Source organism: Leucoraja erinacea, chromosome 36 (genome assembly GCF_028641065.1).
Source record: "Leucoraja erinacea ecotype New England chromosome 36, Leri_hhj_1, whole genome shotgun sequence".
NCBI classification, from domain to species: domain Eukaryota; kingdom Metazoa; phylum Chordata; class Chondrichthyes; order Rajiformes; family Rajidae; genus Leucoraja; species Leucoraja erinaceus.
In genome coordinates, this window is record NC_073412.1 from 2,749,503 (window position 1) to 2,764,157 (window position 14,655).

At 46.0% G+C, this 14,655-nt stretch overlaps 1 protein-coding gene across 10 annotated transcripts in view; it reads left to right on the forward strand.

Annotated features, from left to right (window-relative positions):
• LOC129713677 (protein mono-ADP-ribosyltransferase PARP6) overlaps positions 1–14,284 on the forward strand; it is a 57,726-nt gene extending 43,442 nt beyond the window's left edge. For 2 of the 10 annotated variants that reach the window (XM_055662927.1, XM_055662931.1), the window contains 13 exons: positions 14–109; positions 504–596; positions 1,965–2,090; positions 2,837–2,902; positions 4,254–4,321; positions 6,065–6,113; positions 7,328–7,440; positions 7,955–8,027; positions 9,689–9,812; positions 11,291–11,373; positions 12,722–12,785; positions 13,245–13,329; positions 13,843–14,284. In XM_055662927.1, the coding sequence (XP_055518902.1) occupies positions 14–109; positions 504–596; positions 1,965–2,090; positions 2,837–2,902; positions 4,254–4,321; positions 6,065–6,113; positions 7,328–7,440; positions 7,955–8,027; positions 9,689–9,812; positions 11,291–11,373; positions 12,722–12,785; positions 13,245–13,329; positions 13,843–13,936 (1,134 nt within the window). In that variant the 3' untranslated portion in view covers positions 13,937–14,284. Of the gene's footprint in view, positions 1–13; positions 110–503; positions 597–1,964; positions 2,091–2,836; positions 2,903–4,253; positions 4,322–6,064; positions 6,114–7,327; positions 7,441–7,954; positions 8,028–9,688; positions 9,813–11,290; positions 11,374–12,721; positions 12,786–13,244; positions 13,330–13,842 lie in introns of those variants that run through there. The other 8 variants (XM_055662930.1, XM_055662929.1, XM_055662926.1 and 5 more) reach the window with 7 other exon arrangements.
• The last annotated feature ends 371 nt before the right edge of the window (positions 14,285–14,655 follow it).

Here is a 14,655-nt window from a genome sequence, read left to right on the forward strand (position 1 = left end):
CGTTTGTGTTCAGACTATAAAGTATGCAGAGCAAAGGATTCCCACTTTGAACGAATACTGCGTTGTCTGTGATGAACAACATGTCTTTCAGAATGGCTCAATGCTGAAGGTAAGTGTCATTAAGTTGGTCTTTGCGGCAAGGCAGACATGGAGTAGAGATTGAGTCTGAAGAAGGGTCTCGACCTGAAACCTCACCTTTTCCTTCTCTCCAGCGATGCTGCCTGTCCCGCTGAGTTACTCCACATTTTGTGTCAATCTTCACGTCTCAAATGTTCCTTGCCTGACTCAATCACCTCCTGGACTTACTGAGTAGTTTGGTTTAGTTTATTATTGCAACGTATACCGGTGTACAGTGAAAAGCTTTTTGTTTGCATGCAACAAATCAGCGAAAGGACGATACTGTTCTCGGCGGCACTCTGTGACACTGCTTCCTGATGGCTAGAATTGATTGGCCTCTAGTGGTAGACCTGACCATTTTTGTTCTTCCCTCCGCTACCACCCAGCCTGCTGTGTGCACACGGGAACTCTGTGTTTTCTCATTCTACACACTGGGAGTGATGTCTGGAGCAGCGGAAGAGGTGGCCACAGGAGCAGAGGTGGGTAAAGCAGGTTGGAGCTGACCCAGAGATGGGGAGGATGGGAGGGGGGTGTCGTTTCACGTCTAAGCCAAAGATGATCAGGGTCCCAGGGACGGTCGGCCATAAACATTTGCTGTCTGTCTCTGAGCCTAGTTACTTCCATCCACCATCTATGGAGTCTCTCACATCTAAGCCCACGTACACACACTGCTCTTCTACCCAAGTGACCAGACAACAACACAGTCCCACAGAAGCCAATTAACCTACAAACGTGTACGTCTTTGCAGTGTGGAATGAAACCGGAGCACCCGGAGAAAGTCCACACGTGCACAGGGAGAATGTACAAACTCTGTACAGACAGTGCCCGTAGTCAGGATCTCTAGTGCTGTGAGGCAGCAACTCTACCGATGCTCCGGTATGCTGTCCTTGTTCCGACATACAAACCTTTACAGGGTTTCACAACACCCAATCTCTGATCCTCTTCTTTCTTGGATCCCAGCTGAGTTTTTTAAGTCTGGCCAGTTGTCTACCCCCTCCCCTCTTCACTTAAAATGGACTTCTTGCTTCCTACAGCCTAACCATACTTCCTAAGTCACAGCACTGGTGGAACACAATCCTTCACATAATGAGGGGGATCTTCCATCGAGGGGATCTATCACAGTCGCCTCAAAAAGGCTGGCAGCATCATCAAGGACCCACACCATCCTGGCCACACACTCATCTCCCCGCTACCTTCAGGTAGAATGTACAGGAGCCTGAAGACTGCAACATCCAGGTTCAGGAATAGCTACTTCCCCACAGCCATCATAGAAACATAGAAACATAGAAATTAGGTGCAGGAGTAGGCCATTCGGCCCTTCGAGCCTGCACCGCCATTTAATATGATCATGGCTGATCATCCAACTCAGTATCCCGTACCTGCCTTCTCTCCATACCCTCTGATCCCCTTGGCCACAAGGGCCACATCTAACTCCCTCTTAAATATAGCCAATGAACTGGCCTCAACTACCCTCTGTGGCAGAGAGTTCTAGAGATTCACCACTCTCTGTGTGAATCTCTGGAACTCAGGCTATTAAACTCAACTCAAACAAAACTCTGAACATTAATAGCCAATTATCTGTTTATTTATTTATTCATGTGTGTATATATTAATATAATGGTATATGGACACACTGATCTGTTCTGTATTCATGCCTACTATGTTCTGTTGTGCTGAAGCAAAGCAAGAATTTCATTGTCCTATCAGGGCCACATGACAATAAACTCACTTGAACCTGAACTTGAACTTGGATGGAAGCATTTGAAGCCATGAATCTTGACATCCAGGTTTGATGTCACAGTCGGGATTGCTCCTCAAAGAACTATCTGAAGGACGTTTGTTTTCAGGTGGTGGACCTGCTGGTGGCCATGTGTCGAGCTGCTCTGGAGTCCCCGAGAAAAAGCATCATCTTTGAGCCTTACCCCTCTGTCGTGGACCCAAGTGATCCCAAGACCCTCGCGTTCAATCCCAAGGTAAGACATTTAAAGAAAATACTATATAGAACAAACAACAGCACAGACACAAAAAGCTGGAGTAACTCAGCGGGACAGGCAGCATCTCTGGAGAGAAGGAATGGGTGATGTTTCAGGCTGAAGAAGTGTCTCGACCTGAAACGTCGCCCATTCCTTCTGTCCAGAGATGCTGCATGTCCTGCTGAGTTTTGTGTCTCCAGCGTTTTGTGTCTATGATTTGAAGCAGCATCTGCAGTTCTTTCCTAAACAAAGGTTCAGCGCTTGAACAAACCCTTCAGCCCTCAATATGAAGCCTAGACCAACTCTTATTTGCGTACACATAATCTAAACTTATCCACATGTCACCACCATTATGAATGCTAATGTTACTTTCCAGGTGCAGAATTAGGCCATTTGGCTCATCGAGTCTACTCCGCCATTTAAACATGGCTGATCTATCTTCTCTCTCAACCCCATTCTCCTGCCTTCTCCCCGTAAACTTTGACACCTTTACCAACCATGAACTCTAGTGATAATCTCTAGTTTAAATGACTTGGTCTCCTTAGCCGTCTGTGGCAATGAATTCCACAGATTCACCATCCATCCTCTGGCCAAATAAATGACTCCTCATTTCCATTCTCCAGGCACATCCTTTTATTCAGAGCACAGTGACTCTATCCTGTGAGAAGGAATCTCTCCCCACCTTGGATCTTGGCAATTTAATCCATTATCAATGTAGCTGATTATTTTCCTCTTATCTTTCTTAGAAGAAGAATTACGAGCGACTGCAAAAAGCCTTGGATAGTGTAATGTCGATTAGAGAAATGACACAGGTATGTCTCCAGAACACGGTGCTATAATGTTGCTAACTGTTGCTGACTTGGCTATGAATTAAGTTGTTAGATTTTCAACCTCTGCTGTAGCTTCATGTTTTGAGTGTAGGAAGGAACTGCAGATAGACACAAAATGCTGGAGTAACTCAGCGGGTGAGGCAGCATCTATGGAGAGAAAGTCTCGATCCGAAATTCCCTCTCTCCATAGATGCTGCCTGACTCGCTGAGTTACTCCAGCATTTTGTGTCGAACTTCGATTTTACTAGCATCTGCAGTTCTTTCTTGAACAAATGAACTGCAGATGCTGGTTTACACTGAAGATGAACACACTATGTTGGAGTAACTCAGCGGGTCAGGCAGTATCTGTGGAGAACATGGATAGGTGACGTTTCACAGAGTGCTGGAGTATCTCAGCGGGTCAGGCAGTATCTGTGGAGAACATGGATAGGTTACGGTTCACAGAGTGCTGGAGTAACTCAGCGGGTCAGGCAGCATCTGTGGAGAACATAGATAGGTGACTTTTCACAGAGTGCTGGAGTAACTCAGCGGGTCAGGCAGCATCTGTGGAGAACGTGGATAGGTGACGTTTCACAGAGTGCTGGAGTATCTCAGCGGGTCAGGCAGCATCTCACGAAACATGTATAGGTGACGTTTCATAGAGTGCTGGAGTAACTCAGCGGGTCAGGCAGCATTTCTGGAGAACATGGATAGTTGACATTCTGGGTCAGGAAGGAGGATCCCAACTCAAATCGTCACCTATCCATGTTTTCCACTTTGTGTCATCAGCATCATTGACAACATCAAGGGCACACTACCTTACAATGCTGTGTACGCCAGTGATCGCAACTTCTACTGAAGTGTGTGAATGGCCGTTGGCTCGCTAGGAGCTCATCCGCCCTTTGACAGGTCTTGTTTTTGGTCCTGCTGGGGGTCCACAGCCCCCCTCCTCACCTGGCAAACCAGGTGGGGGAGACGGTTTAGTCACCGACTATCCGACCATGGAGCGGGTAGCACGGGATTACATGGTGCTCCCCCCGACCTGACTTTGTGCCCATTTGTGTAGACCAGCATCTGCAGTTGCTCATTTCTATAATTAGGGAAACTCAGGTTGGTTTAACATGGAGGAAGGACAATGGGTTGGATGAGCCGACCCTTCTGATTTCATGAATTCCCGCCCACTATCTTCTGTTGTGCTGAAGCAAAGCAAGAATTTCATTGTCTTATCAGGGACACATGCCAATAAACTCTCTTGAATCTTGAATCTCATTCTTTCGAATTAAGACTGAAATATAATGTTTTCTCAACAACCTGGGAAAAAAAAACCCTTTCACTTCTTTCTTATCTATTGCAGGGATCGTACCTAGAAATTAAAAAGCAAATGGACAAGTTGGACTCTTTGGCTCACCCATTGTTGCAATGGTACTGATCTCATTATGTTTCTTTGATATTGTGTAATTATATATATATATATATATATTTATGATTATAAATTATATTTATTCATAATTTATGCGCTGTTTAAAGTGCAAACTATCGGTTGTTGACAACAGGGTTAGAGCTTTGAGTGGTATTGGTAGTGTAGATTGTAGAACATGAAGGCACGGTGGCACAGTGGTAGAGTTTCTGCCTTACAGCACCAGAGATGCGGGTTCAATCCTGACTACTGGTGCTGTCTGTATGCAGTTTGTACTTTTCCCACTCTAACCATGTGTGCTTTCTCCGGTTTCCTCCCACATTCCAAAGACATGCAGGTTTCTAGGTGTGTTGTGCATGAGTGATCGATGGCTGGCTAGCACAGACCTGGTGGGTCAATGGGCCTGTTTCCATGCTGTATCTCTACTCTAATCTAACCACGACCTCTGGCCTATAATGTCTGTGCCGAACATGATTCCACGACCATCACTTACCTACCTGCAAATAGCCCTTATCCTTCCATTCCCTGCATATCCAAGTGCATAATACCTTTCCAGCAGGAAATGAATGGATTCAGATGCACTGTAGATCCCTGCATAGGATGTACGAATGAGGTTAGAATAGAATAGAATAGTTTCTTTATTGTCATTGTAACATGAACCATGTACAACAAAATTTAAAAATGTCAGCCAGTCAGTGCACCATTCAAACATTTCTAAAAGCTAACGATACATACAAGGTAAAATATTAAAAGATAAACAACTAAAATAAATATCACGAAAATAGCACGCATAAACACCCAACCCTCCATCCTTCTGTCGATTTCACAGTTTACCACAGTCCCTTAGTATGTCTCGCCCCTGCATTCCTTGGCGGCTACATTTAGTGCTTTTATAACAGTGGGGTAAAAACTGTTTTTTAGTCTGTTCGTCCTTGTCCTTGTAGATCTGTAATAGTCTGCCTGACGGCAACAGTTCAAACAGGGATATGTCCGGGGTGGGAAGTCCTTTATGTCTTTTTTTTGGGCAGCGGGAACTGTGTAAGTCCTCCAAGGTAAGGATCCTCTGGGCGTGTCAATGGCCCTCTGGACAACTCCTCTGAGCCGCTGTGCAGCGGTGTACCACACGCATACACAGTATGTCAGTATGCTCTCAATGGAGCACATCCAGCAGCAGTCTCTGTGATGTCATTCTTCCTGAGCACCTTCACAGAGTCATAGAGTGATACAGCATGGAAACAGCCCCTTCGGCCCAACTTACCCACACCGGCCAACTAGTATGCCCCAGCTACACTAGTCCCACCTGCCTGCGTTTGGTCCCTATCCCACCAAACCTGTCCTATCCATGTACCTGTCTCACTGTTTCATAAACATTGGGATGGTCCCTGCCTCAACTACCTCCTCTGGCAGCTTGTTCCATACACCCACCATACACTCACTGTGTGAACAATTGAACCTTTTCCCCTTCACCTTGAACCTTGATGTCATAACAATCCACTTGCGCTTACGATAATTCAGCGTGTCAATGGTGTTTCTTTTGGTTACATGTGCAACTTCACGGTGAAATTCTTTGTGCGTGCGGGCACCGCCATTTTTGGTGCTGTTATTCAAAGTACGTTCTATGAGTACGACTCTGTTGACTTTAACTGGTGAACGAGCGGTAGGGAGGGGAGAGAGGGGCAGGGAGGGAGAGATGCGTGACTGGGCAACTGTGCCAAACTATAACGGAGCTTTTCATCTTTATTTCCAAGGATAATCTCAAGCAACAGATCCCATATTGTGAAGCTGCCGCTCAGCAGAGTAAGTGGTTTCATTCCGTTGAATTGATCGGCGAGCGTTTGGGTGCCATTCAGCTGTGGCTTTGCATTGTTGAAGGGCCTGTCCCACTGTACGAGGTAAATCAAGAGTTCTCCCGAGTTTTCCCCTGATTCGAACTCGGAGAATGTCCGTAGCGGGTTAGTTAGGAGCTCGTGGATGTCCCATAGCGGCTCGCACGAGTAACGTTAGGTAAACTCGTGATGTGTTTTCAACCCCGTGAAAAATGTCCACAAGTAAAAAAAATACTCGTGATGAAAAAAATTGTTACTTTTTACTCGTACGAACCGCTACGAGATATCCACGAATTCCTACGGACCCGCTACGGGCATTCTCCGAGCTCGAATCAGGGGAAAACTCCTCGTACAGCGGGACAGGTGCTTAAGTGAGAGATTTAAATTATTCTGCATGAAATCACGATACAATGGATGGTGGAATGATGAAACCGAAGGAGGCGCAGTGTTGTAGCGAGCAAAGCTACCTGATTTATCAAGAGACCCAGGTTCAAGCCTGTTCTTCGGTGCTGTCTGAGTGGGGTTTGCACGTTCTTCCTGAGGCCCTTTGGTTTCCCACCAGATGTACCTGTTTCATCCCACTTCCCAAAATACATCTCGGAAATATGTCGTCGTTTCGCCATTTGTCACTGAGTCTTGGAACTCTGTCTGCCTGCCATTAGCACTGTGGGAATTCTGTTCCTGTTCTTCAAGGAGTTAGGTCGCCCTCATATTGAAGAGCAATTAAGGATGACCAATAGATATTGCCGTTATTTTTAGTTTATTTTATTTTAGAGAAACAGGGCGGAAACAGGCCTTGGACCCAAGGGGTCCGCTCTGACCAGCGATCCCCGCACATTAACACCACGTTATACACACCAAGGACAATTTTACATATAGGTCTTTGCAGTCTTCTGGGAGGAAACCAAAAACCTTGGAGAAAAGTCACAGGGAGAAGGTACAAACAAACTCCGTAGAGACAGCACCCGCAGTCGGGATGGAACCTGGGTCTCTGGCGCTGTGAAGCAGCAACTCTACCGCTGCGCCTCCGTTGCTCCTCATTACAATGTGATGTAAATGAATATTAAAAGGGGTGTTTCAGTGGCAGGTTATTGTGGAGTGTTTGGCTGTAGTTGGGGAGGGGGCAAGGGGGGGGGTCCAAGCTGCCAAGACTTTGTGAACCTGCCATGTCTTTTATCTTCACAGCAGTTGAAATTCATGCACACATCACATCAGTTTCTCCTGCTGAGCAGCCCGCCCGCCAAGGAGGCTCGCTTCCGTACCGCCAAGAAACTCTACGGCAGCACCTTCGCCTTTCAGTAAGTCACCGACCTCTGCCATTGAGTCACAGTCAAAGAGTAATACAGTGTATAAAACAATGATCTATTCTACATTGACCTTCGTCTCCATTGATGTCTCATTTTCACACCACACCCTTCCATATCTCTGTCAAGTCAAGTCAAGTTTATTTGTCACATACACATACGAGGTGTGCAGTGAAATGAAAGTGGCAATGCTCGCGGACTTTTGTGCAAAAGACAAACAACAAAACGACCAAACAAATTATAAACACAATCATAACACACCTATTCTTTTACATAATAGATGTATTATTATGTAGATAGATCACTGTGTCTCTTACTCTCCCCGGACTCTCAGTCTGAAGAAGAGTCACGACCCATTCCTTCTCCCCAGAGATGCTGCCTGTCCCGCTGAGTTACTCCAGCATTTTGTATCTATCTTCGATTATTGGTATTCCTTTCTTGCACGGTTAAAGCTACTCTCTAATAATATTCTCTGCTAATATTTGTCTCAATCTTCCCTCTTTCTCAGCGGCTCACACATTGAGAACTGGCATTCGATTCTGAGGAATGGCCTGGTCAACGCATCTTACACTAAATTACAAGTAGGTATTCTCTTACGAATGGGACCGCTCATAACGTCAATCTCTGGGCAAATGCGTCAAGAATATCATGGATCATTTTCTCAGTGTGTTCCACAGTTTCCTGCCTTATAAGGAAAATGGGGTTGAAAAGGATGGTGCAGTTGCCAAAGGAATTCACCAAGGCATCACAAAGAGATAGACTTTGGTTGTTTTCAGGGGAACAGTAGTGTAACGAGGGAAGATCTGGAGCAACTCAGCGGGACAGGCAGCATCTCTGGAGAGAAGGAATGGCGACGTTTCGGGTCGAGACCCTTCTTCAGACTGAGAGTCAGGGGAGAGGGAAACTAGAGATAGGAAAGGGTACGAAAAACACAAGGTGTGAAAAGGACAGATCAAAGCAGACGATGATCAAGGAAATATGCAAGAGAGTATTGTTGGCTGAGGGGAAGCTGACAACGAGGCATACAAACAGTAAACGTAATCAGGAGGACAGTGAAACTCGTGGGAGAACTAGGATGGGGGAGGGACGGGGAGAGAGGGAGAGCAAGTTAGAGAAATCAATATTCATATCGCTGGGTTGTAAGCTGCCTCACAGCCACAGAGCCCCGGGTTTGATCCCGACCTCGGGTGCTGCCTGCATGGAGTTTGCACGTTCTCCCTGTGACCTCGTGGGTTTCCTCTGGGTGCTCCGGTTTACTCCCACATCCCAAAGGTTTGTGGGTTGATTGGCCCTCGTTAAATTGCCTCTTGCGTGTGGCCATGTGGTAGAATCTGGGCAGAGTTGATAAGAATACAGAGAGGATAAAATTGGATTGGTTTAATGAAGGATTAAACCCAAGTTTGTACGGAGTTTGTACCTTCTCCCCGTAACTTGCCCGGTTTGCTCCGGGTACTCCTGTCTCCTCCCACACTCCAAATGTGTACAGGTTTGTAGGTTAGTTGGCTTGGTATCATTGTAAATTGTCCCTAGTATGTGTAGGATAGTGTTAGTGTGCGGGGATCGCTGGTCGGTGCGGACTCGGTGGGCCGAAGGGCCTGTTTACACGCTGTATCTCTAAACTAAACTAAACCTGATTAGTGTCAATGAATGCTTGACAGTCAGTGTGGACTTGGACCTGTTTCCTTGCTGCATCCTTTTCTCTCTCTCTATCTCTCTATCTCCCTCTCCCTCTCCCTCTCCATCTCTCCATCTCTCCATCTCTCCCTCTCTCTCCCTCTCTCCCTCTCTCTCCCTCTCTCTCTATCTCTCTCTATCTCTCTCTCTCTCTCTCTCCTCTATCTCTCTCTATCTCTCTCTCTTATCTCCTCTCTCTCTCCATCTCTCTCTCTCTCTCTCTCTATATCTCTCTCTATCTCTCTCTATCTCTCAACTCTACCTATCTCTCTCTCTCTATCTCCCTCTCTCTATCTCTCTCTATCTCTCTCTATCTCTCTCTATCTCTCACTCTATCTATCTCTCTCTCTCTCTACCTCTCTCTCTATCTCTCTCTCTCTATCTCTCTCTCTCTCTATCTCTCTCTCTCTATCTCTCTCTCTCTCTCTATCTCTGCTCTATCTCTCTCTCTCTCTGCCTCTCTCTGCCTCACAACTCCATGTGGGATTTCCAGCCAGTGCAACGTTGGTACATGGTGCAGCCTGGTCTCCATGTAAATATTGTGATGTATTGAAGCCTTTGGTTACAGTTCAAGTATTTGCTCACCTGTAGTCGTAACGATCACACTGCTGTCTCTTACAAGCTGCACGGTGCAGCCTATGGCAAAGGCATCTATCTCAGCCCCATCTCCAGCATTTCATTCGGTTACTCAGGTAAGTGATCTTTCTGTTTGCCCTCGATCTGGCCACTGCGATGTAGTTAGTTTAGTTTATTGTCACGTGTACCGGTGTACAGTGAAAAATGTTGTTGTTGCGTGCTAACTAGTCTGCAGAGAGACTACACATCTTGGTTCTTGGTTTCTTGGTCCTCCAAAATATTCCAAATGGAATTTAAACTGGAGGTGGTGAAGGGAGGGCTTAAGCCAGAAAGGGTTATTGGGAAGAAAGAGCTACTTTAAATGTAGTTGCATCTGGTTGGGTAACTATAGTTGGGTGGAGATTATTCCATGCTTTCATTGTGTGTGCGGGGGAAGAACGAATTGCTGTACACATCTGTCTTTGTAGCTGGGATCACAAATTGGATCGAATGCCCTCGTCTGCTTCTAATTGGTTTGGGTTTGGTGTAGGTCTTGTAGTCTATGTCGAGCTGACCATTTAACATTTTGTAAAAACGTTAAGGTCAAACGGTGAGCTTCACGTCTGTCTGTCTGTCTGTCTTGGAGAGGATTTATTACATGATTATACATGATTATAATCAAGTCACCCACAGTGTACAACAGTGGTGGACTGGCCAGGGTGTCAGCTTGCCCGATGGCAAGTGGGCCCCCTTTGTCTCCTGGCAACCAATATTTTTAGACCCAGTCAAGTCAAGTCAAGTCAAGTTTATTTGTCACATACACATACGAGATGTGCAGTGAAATGAAAGTGACAATGCTCGCGGACTTTTGCGCAAAAGACAAACAACAAAACAACCAAACAAATTATAAACACAATCATAACACACATATTCCTTTACATAATAAATAATGGAAGGAAAAACGTTCAGTAGAGTTAGTCCCTGGTGAGATAGGCGTTTACAGCCCGAATTGCCTCTGGGAAGAAACTCCTTCTCAACCTCTCTGTTCTCACCGCATGGCAACGGAGGCGTTTGCCTGACCGCAGCAGCTGGAACAGTCACTGGTGTACAAGATACATCTTAAAGGGTAAAATGTGAATAACATTTAGTGCAAGGGAAAGTCCAATGAAAGATACTCCAATGAGGTAGATAGTTGAGGACTGCTCTCTTGTTGGTTGTGGGATGGTTCAGTTGCCTGATAACAGCTGGGAAGAAACTGTCTATGAATCCAGCAGGTAGACAAATATGAAAGGGTATATAAAATGGTACACTGGCAAAGGTATATATATATTTAAAAAAAATCAATGATGCTGGAAATACTCAGCAGGGCAGGTGGGATCTACAGAGAGAGAAGCTTTCAACAGGAAAGAAATAAAACAAGTTTGTTTTTGAATAACGAGACACTTTAGCCTGAGACACTTTTTCAGTCTCTACCCGGAAATTCACCCACTCCCTCTCTCCAGAGATGCTGCCTGTCCCGCTGAGCTACTCCAGCATTTGTGTGTACATGTAATAAATAGCTGGCCATGGTGTCGATTGCGAGGTGGAAGACTAAAGGAGCGTTTGCTTTTTGCAGGAATGGGCAAAGGGCAACACCGCATGCCGTCCAAGGATGAGTTGGTACTTCGTTACAACAGGATGAACACGATTCCCCAGGTATTAGTAGCCCACTTCCTTCCCACCGCCTGTGCCTGCCGCCTCTGTCACCCTTTGTATTTTGCACTGTGAAATTCTTTGCCTGCATGCCCAAGGTATGCAAATAGCTGCCACGTAAAGGGCGCTTACAATGGTACAAACTCCCCCCCTCCCTCCACACCAGCTCCCCATTGTGCTTATAATTTACTGGATTGTCCCCTTGTCGTGGTGGAGAAGCTTGTGTGGACCTGAGATCCTGAGAGCGATGCCGTCTGGAGCCATGCTCCTGGTAGGGCCACCCATGGCGGTAAGGTCGAGGGGGAGGTCTGATCTCTGACAGAGAGCCAATCCAACCAAGACCTCAACGGTGGAACAGGCGGAGGACGATGGCTGGCCTTAGTGGAGCGTCACAACGGCTGGGAAGGCTGCAGCAGGAAAGGGTCTCCAGTCGTCTTGGATTCCGTGCCACTGGATCCTGACCCTGATCTGTCAAGGACCATGTGTGGGGTGGCTGTCTGTGCACCAGTCTCCCCACGTTAAACAAAGTCACGCACAGGTGTCCTCCATGAGATGACAGTCATACTCGTTTCAACTGACTGCCGATGATGATGTAATTTGCTGCTATAATTGAAAGAATGTGTGAGTGAGAATGAGTGAGTGTGTGTGTGTGTGTGTGTGTTTGTGTCGTGTGTGTGTGTGTGTGTGCGTGCGTGTGTGTGTGTGTGTGTGTGTGTGTGTATGTGTGTGTGTGTGTGTGTGTGCGCGTGTGTGTGTGTGTGTGTGTGTGTGTGCGTGTGTGTGCGTGTGTGTGTGTGTGTGTGTGTGTGTGTGTGTGTGTGTGTGCGTGTGTGAGTGTGAGTGTGAGAGAGTGTGTGTGCGTGTGGGAGTGTGTGTGTGTGTGTGTGTGTGTGTGTGTGTGTGTGTGTATGTGCGTGTGCGTGTGCGCGTGCGCGTGCGAGTGTGTGCGTGTGTGTGCGTGTGCGCGTGTGCGTGTGTGCGTGTGCGTGTGTATGCGTGTGCGTGTGTGTGTGAGAGAGAGAGAGAGAGAAAGACACCCTCTAGCTATATTGTGTTAACGTGTGTCTGGGAGTGTGTGTACATACATGTATAAAAGGGCGTGTGCTTGTGCAGGTGTGTGCATGTATGGTTGTGTGTGCGTTCATGCACATGTAAATACGATTACACAGAGTGAAGTTGTGACCTATATTAGCCACAACTTTCCATCAAAAATCTATTTATTCTTCATCACATAAAATATACATGTAGACTGAAACAGAAAATGAGTTCCGTCGGTTCTCGGCCTCCTGGGCGGTATAATTCACCCATTTCTCCTGCTTTCAGGAGACTAATATCCATTTTTTTCCTTCTACAGACAAGACCCATTCAATCCAGATTCTTACAGAGTCGAAACTTGAATTGTATAGCACTTTGTGAAGGTAGGAATCTCCTTTGCGTTCTCCACAGCTCGGAGTGGATTGCTAGCGCTATTTTTTACACTTGTTAAATAACCTATTTATTCACCAAGCATGGGTACTGTGAACACAGAATCTAGTAAACACGGAATCAAGGGATACGGGGAGAAAGCAGGAACGGGTTACTGATTCTCGATGTTTAAGAAGGAACTGCAAATGTTGGAAAATCGAAGGTAGATAAAAATGCTGGAGAAACTCAGCGGGTGAGGCAGCATCTATGGAGCGAAGGAAATAGGCAACGTTTCGTCCCGAAATCTAACTTCCTCTTAAATATAGCCAATGAACTGGCCTCAACTACCCTCTGTGGCAGAGAATTCCACAGATTCACCACTCTCTGTGTGAAAAATGTTTTTCTCATCTAAAAGATTCTTGATGAAATCGTGTCGTGTCAACTTCTCTCTCTTGTTATGTTATGTTTCGTAGTTATAACTTCAAAAGACCTCCAGAAACACGGGAACATTTGGGTCTGCCCTGTCTCGGACCACGTCTGCACGCGTTTCTTTTTTGTGTGAGTATCGTTAGAGGCCGAGATACGACCTCCTACAACCTCCTACAACCTCCTGTGACGACCATGCTGCGAGTATGAGTCGAGGGCAAACTCGGCAGAGGTCATGAAAGTGGGACAGGCCCTTCTTCTAAGGCGTGCACAGCCTAAAGTTGTGGGACAACTTGTTCTATTTGATCTTATTTGATTGTGCACGCCGGGTTGATTGCATTCGTCGAAACAGGGCGGGCCACGTGAAGGTTGCAATCTCCCACCCCAGACAGGCCTTTAACTTAGCGGGTCAGGCAGCATCTCTGAAGAAAAGGAATAGATGACGTTTTGGGTCAAGACCCTTATGAAGAAAGGACTCGACCCGAAATGTCACCTATTCCGTCTCTAGCACTTTGTGTGTGTGTGTGTGTGTGTGTCCTGAACAATTTTTCTGCTTGTTGCTCTGCTTGGACTTTCGAAAATCGTCCAAGCTCATAGAATTAACGTTCCATCTCCCGTTGACTAACCTGGCGTTGTCGTTTGCAGGTATGAGGACGGTCAAGTTGGTGACGCCAACATCAATACTCAGGACCCCAAAATCCAGAAGGAGATTATGCGTGTCATTGGCACTCAGGTTTAAACCAGCCAAACTTTGCAGAACCCTGACAGAACCATCTGAAAGATGCCCTCCACAGATCTGAGACCCACCTCAATCATTTCCCAATCTTCCTTCCCTGGGCTTTCGCAAGAATTCTTTATAAATATTTTCAGCAGGAAAGGTTTTTAAAGCCAGAACAAAAGAGAAATCAAAGCATCGTTTATCTCAAACCATGCATCAGTGCTGTAATGGTGTTATGATACATGTATATATATTTAAATATATATATATAGAATGTGCTTTTTTGTATGACTGTATTGTGTATGTTTGACAGGAAAATGTCATCAGTTTCATTAAATTATATGTATGAAAAATAAATATTTTGCACAATTATGACTGAATATGATTATATTTGGAGTTGTGAAGGGAGGAACTGCAGATGCTGGTTTACAACGGAGGTAGACACAAAATGCTGGAGTAAGTCAGTGGGACAGGCAGCATCTTAGGATAAACAGAGATGCCTGCCGCCTGTCCAGCTGAGTTATTCCAGCAAAATGCTGTATTGTGAGTTGCCCAGTTACTGCTTCCAATGGTAAAGAGTCCACACTGACCAGCGATCCCCGGAAATGAACACTATCCCGCACTGGGGACAATTTACAAGTTATACCAAGCCAATTAACCTACAAACCTGTACGTCTTTGGAGTGTGGGAGGAAATTGGAGCACCCGGGGAAAACCCACGCTGTTCACGAGAAGAACGTA